We start from the raw sequence: 6000 nt of genomic DNA, 5'->3' as shown, positions 1-6000 counted from the left end.
AAGATTATCTTCTGTGTCTGTGTTAATTGGTTTCCCTTTTCTTTGTTGAAGAGGGTCTGTGCAATCCTTCTGCCTAGTCCGCCATCTTGCCCCGCCTCCCTGATGGTATTATTTTGATGACTTATATTTGACAATCTTGCTAAGTTTACTTATCTTTACAAAAAAAAAAAAAATGCTTTTGGATTCATTTGGAATGTCTATATACAAAATCCTATGATCCTTATTCTGCAATATTAAAAGCTATGAAAATAAATTTTTTAATTAAAAAAAGAACCCTAGGAAGTGAAGTAATAAATACAGACAAAAGCAAGACTAAATTGGATGTTTCCAGGGTAAAACTTTTTTTTAAAAAAAATGAGTATTTGCAAGGCACCATGGCTCTCCCCAGTGTGAGTATGGCTCAGGCAAAGACAAAAGCCACTATCAATGGCTCTGGGCCATTAATAGGAAGAAGGAAGATGGAAAAGGATTTTTTTAAAAGCCTAGTGATTTTCTTATCATCTGGGCATGGACAGATGTTTGTCCATCTTGTCCCAGAAGTTCTCTTCTCTCCACCCCCAGCTGGGCAGGGAAGCAGCAAAGCTAAGGCCCTTTTCACCTACAGCTACAAACCTGTCCTGTGGCCTGGTAGCCTGTTTAGTTCTGGTTCTGAGCACTCTCTTTTATAGGGGGCTTGCCTTCATGCCCTTCCTTCTCAAAATGCCAATGGACCAGCAGCAGCAGCAGGATCTGAAAGCTTGTTAGAAAGGAAGACTACCAAGCCCTAGCCCAGGTCTACCAAATCAGAATCTGCAGTTAAACAAGATCCCCAGGTCATTCAAATGCACATTCAAGTTGGAGACCAAACCCACTGCTATCAAGTTCATTCTGACTCACAGCAACCCTATAGGACAGAGAAAAACTGCCCTCATGGGGTTTCTAAGACTGTCAGTCTATACAGAAGGAGACTGCCTAATCTTTCTCTTGCCAAGTGGCTGGTGGGTTCTAACCACTGACAGTTTTAACCACTGTGTCACCAGAGCTTCCTCAAGTTGAAGCATTGTTTTATTCTCCCTTAAGCCTGGCTGAATGAGCTTACAGATCACCTAAGCAATGGTCTAGCTAGCTACAGAAATTCCAAGGATCCAAGTCTTCTCTAAATCTAACTATGCCAAAAATCTACACTCTCTGGATTCTTGGCTCTCCACCTACCAAGATCAGGATGGGGCAGAGGCCTTGACAAATGCAATGTCTGAGTCCCATCATCATTGAGGCAGCTTTAAGCCCTACTTGTCTTCCCTGGGAGAGGGCATCTGGCTGCTGGTTTATTTCACTATCATAGGGAAGCTTTTATATGCAGCACGAGTAATTTTCGATTCAAAGGACTTTAGTGTCAGATGTGATGAAACACTTTCTGCTTCAAACCTGTACTCCTTGGACAGCTTATGTCAAACAGTCACCACTATCCAAGAATACTGGCATGAGTGACCACAAGCCTGCACAGTCCCTTAAAAGTATAAACCTTTACACTTAAGGTGGGAACCCTATTGTCATGGCTGATATAGGTCCAGTCCTACCAGGAGGCAAGACAGTGGACCATCAACCCTGCTTCCTCAGCTAAGAATTTTGATTAAGCCCAGGAATGGCTGAACTTCACTGCTTATTGACATGGTTCACATATATCAAACACAAGGTAATGGCCTCCAAGAGATGCCTTAGCCAAACACCTCTCAATGTGTGGTCCAGGGACCTCCCCAGGGTTCCTGGGACCCTTTCAGATCATCCCCCATGTCCAAACTGTTTTCAAAATAGTACTAAGATATAATTTGCCTTTTCCCTTTCATTCTCTCATGAATGTACATGCAACTCTGCAGAAATTACACAACATGTGATGATGCCCCCACTCTGGTGGCTAATGGAATGTGTATTTGTGCTTTCTTGTATTTTTTAAATATCTTAGTTTTAATTTCTAATACATTAAATATTGATAGATATAACAAAACCCCTTATCAAAAGATAACAAAAGCTATTTTTTATCAATATATATTATTGAAGAATGCAAAAAGGGCTGAGGTCTGGAAGATTGAGAATCACTCCTTAACCTAACTGCTTCAGCCAGGCTGCCCCCCATCTTTGCTGACATGCAACCTTGTCAAAAAATGTATGTCTACAGATCTCCACCTATCCTCTGCTCTTTCCCATCCAAAAAAATGGCTAGTCTTCTTCATTAGCTATCAGTGGTGCCTTTGCAAGGACACAGCTGCTCTCTGCTTTTCCAGCCTAGCCAGGGAGCAACTTCAACCTCAGCACATTCAGCAACACTACTCAGAACAGTCCTTCCATACCAAGAGGAACTGTCAAATGGAAACCTTCTGTCTCTGCTCCGAGGCCAGGCCTTCCTGGAAACTCCACAGCTGAAGACTACTTGAGAATTAGGCCCACAGTTTCCAAAGCAACTTGTGATTCCTCAGAATAAAAGAAAATTTGGAAGTAGGATATATAAGTTTCCATAGGCAATTGTACAGAAGAAACTTAAGTACCTCTTCTCATTGGAAACGGAAAGTTTGACAACTTGCATTTTCTTCTAGACTTTCGGGAATGATGCTCTGAAATAGTCTCACCAAAGGGCTTTGCACTATCCACCTGAGGGTAAAGGAAAGAAATAGCCTTGAATGTGCAATTGCTAGTATTACCAGTTGCCATCAAGTTGATAACAACTCATGGTGACCCCATGTGTGTCACAGTAGAACTGTGCTCCGTAGGGTTTTTGTTCTGTTGTGCATGGGATCATCATGAGTAGAGGGTCAACTTGACAGCAGCTAACATCATATGTAGATATCAACATTCTACTAATAGTTTTTTAAAATTAAAAATAGAGATGGCTGACATTCTTTGAGCAAGTCCTTTCTATCAGACATCTTTATAGACATCTCCTGACAGTGACACTAGGAAGTGACATAATTTAATCTATGAAGATACATGAGTTACAAGAGGGAGAGTGGTATAGCAGAAAGAGCATAAGTCAGATGATTGTGATTGCATCCTGGCTTTGCTATTCACCAGGTGGTATGAGCTTGCCCAAGTTAATCTAACTTTCCTTCCCCGTAAAATGGATGTAATGTTCTACCCTCATGCATGCCCACTTCATTCCAGAAGTCTCTGAAAAATGACTTTAGGCTCACATGTCTAACTACAAATGGTGGTTTGATTTCTCTGGAAGTTTTGAAACTATTTCCAAAGTTCAAGGGAGCTGGCTGGTCCTGGAAGAGACGCCTGGTGGGAAACGGAGAGGGCGACCGGCTCTGGAGGCCTCTGGGCATCCTGTCAAGATGATTTCCCTTGGGCTTTGTCTTTATGTTGTTTAGGGGGAATACTGGTCCAGGTGACGTAGATAAGGGTCTTTGTGGCTTAAGTCTGTCCTCCTAAAACCAAAAAGAAAGAATATTCATAAAAAGGAAATTTTTTAATCGAATAGAATTCAATCAAAATATAACCGCATTTAATTGAGCTTCCTTTAAGGGAAAATATTGAACATCTCAGACTTACAAAAAATAAACTTAAGGAAGGGCATTTTTTCCAGTTCAGCTTAACTTTATTTACTGGTATTTATAATTTGCTAGAATAATATGTTTTATTACAATGATATTTGTTTGTATTAGGGGGAAGTTGGAAAGTATCAGACATATCCCTCCACCCTAGCCATAAATAAATAAATAGGTATGTAGGTAGGTAGATGAAAAAATCAAGGAAAGAAGGGAGGGAAGTAGAGAGAGAAAAAAAGAAGGTAGATAATTTGGCCTATTCTTGAGTCCAGCACTTTTACTTCACAGGATTTTTTATAAGGAAATAATCATGACTATGTATATCACTCCACCATTTGTCTGTCTGTTTGTCATACTGCGGTGGCTCGCATGTTGCTGTGATGCTGGAAGTTATGCCACAGGTATTTCAAATACCAGCAGGGTCACCCATAGTGAACAGATTTCAGTGGAGCTTCCAGACTGACACAGAGTGGGGAAAAGGACCTGGTGGACTACTTCTGGAAAAGCTGGCCAGTGAAAACTTTATAAATAGTGGAAGAATATTGACTTATGTAGGGCCAGAAGATGAGACCCTTAAATTGGAAAGCATTCAAAATACAACTGAGGAAGAGCTGCCTCCTCAAAATTGAATCAACCTTAATGATGTGGATGGAGTAAAGTTTTCAGAACCTTCCTTAGTTGGTATGACACTATTCAAAATGAGAAGAAACAGCTGCAAACACCTATTAATAATCATAATGTGTAATGTATGAAGTATGAATATAGGAAGAAGTTTTCAAAAAGGAAATGGAATGCTTGAAGATAGATAGCCTAGGCATTAGTGAGCTGAAATGGGCAGGTATTGACCATTTTGAATTGGACATTCATATGGTCTACTATGCTGGGAATGAAAAATTGAAAAAGAATGGCATTGCATTCATTGTCAAAAGAATATTTCAAAATCTATCCTGAAGTACAGGAGCTCTGGTAACATAGTGCCTAAAGGCACCTGACTGCTAACAAGAAGGCTGGTGGTTCAAAGCCACCAGTCACTCCTCAGAAGGAAGGTTGGGCAATCTACTTCCATAGTGATACTGCCTTGGACACCCAAGTAGCTAAAGTGAATAGAAGAAGGATAAAATAAAAGAACTCAATGGAAGATTTCAAAGGGCACCTAGAGAAGACAAAGTAAAGTATTATAATGAAATGTGCGAAGACCTAGAGTTAGATAACCAAACTAGAAGAACATTCTCAGCATTTCTCAAGCTGAAAGAACTGAAGAAAACACTCAAGCCTCAAATCGTAATATTGAAGGATTCTTTGGGCAAAATATTGAATGATGCAGGAAGCATCAGAAGATGGAAGGAAAACAGAGTCACCATGTTTGGAATTAATCAATGTTGGTTTTAGGAGGTAGCATATGATCAAGAACTGATGGTATTGAAGGAAGAAGTCCAAGCTATAATAAAGGCATTGGCAAAAAAATTAAAAAATCCCAAGGATCCAAGAATTGACAAATACCAGTTGAGATGTTTCAACAAATGTATACAACAGTAGAAGTGCTCATTTGACTATACCAAGAAATATGGAAGACAGCTACCTGGCCAACCAACTGGAAGAGATCCATATACATGCCTATTCCAAAGACAGGGAATCCAACAAAATGTGGAAATTATCAAATAATATCATTAGTATCACATGTAAGTACAATTTTGTTGATGGTTATTCAAAAACGATTGAAGGTGTACATCAAGAAGGAACTGACAAAAAATCAAGTCAGATTCAAAAGAGGGCATGGAATGAGGGATATCATTGCTGATGTTAGATGGAACTTGGATGAAAGCAAGAAACACTAGAAAGGTGTTTGCCTGAGTTTTACTGACTATGCAAAGGCAATCAACTGTGTGAATCAAAACAAATTATGGATAGTAATGCAAAGAATGGGAATTCCAGAATGCTTAATTGTGTTTATGGGGGACCCGTACATAGACCAAGAGGTAGGCCTTCAAACAGAACAAGGGGATACTTTGTAGTTTAAAATCAGGAAAGATGTACGTCAGGGCTGTATCCTTTCACCATACTTATTCAATCTGTATGCTGAGGAAATAATCCAAGAAGCTGGACTATATGAAGAACATTGGCATCAGGATTGGAGAAAGCCTCAATAACAACCTGCATGCAATATGCAGAGGACACATTCTTGCTAACTTGAAGTGAAGAGGACTTGAAGAACTCACTGATGAACATCAGAGACTTCAGCCTTCAGTATGGATTACACCTCAACATAAAGAAAACAAATATCTTCACAACAAGACCAGTAAGCAACATCATGATAAATGGAGAAAAGATTGAAACTGTCAAGGGTTTAATTTTATTTCAATCCACAATCAGCACCCATGGAAGCAGCCATCAAGAAATCAAATGACAAAAAAAAAAAAAAAAAAAAGAAAGAAATGACATATTGCATCAACCAAATGGACATCTTTGTACACAATCTATT

General features: G+C 39.5%; 1 protein-coding gene across 1 annotated transcript in view; it reads right to left on the bottom strand.

The window, feature by feature from the left end:
* The window catches only part of SPATA6L (spermatogenesis associated 6 like), a 71376-nt gene that overhangs the window by 21721 nt on the left and 43655 nt on the right, over window positions 1-6000 (bottom strand). Inside the window, exons 7-8 of the mRNA XM_042780686.1 lie at window positions 3162-3401; window positions 2520-2622 (exon numbers count right to left, since the gene is read on the bottom strand). Coding sequence (XP_042636620.1) covers window positions 2520-2622; window positions 3162-3401 — 343 coding nt within the window. The remainder of the gene's footprint in view (window positions 1-2519; window positions 2623-3161; window positions 3402-6000) is intronic.

The sequence above is a fragment of the Orycteropus afer genome, unplaced genomic scaffold, assembly GCF_000298275.1.
Source record: "Orycteropus afer afer isolate SDZICR_OR568_19922 unplaced genomic scaffold, OryAfe1.0 scaffold00005, whole genome shotgun sequence".
NCBI classification, from domain to species: Eukaryota; Metazoa; Chordata; class Mammalia; order Tubulidentata; family Orycteropodidae; genus Orycteropus; species Orycteropus afer.
Note: the sequence above shows the minus strand (reverse complement) of the source record. Positions and strands in the feature narration are given on the sequence as shown.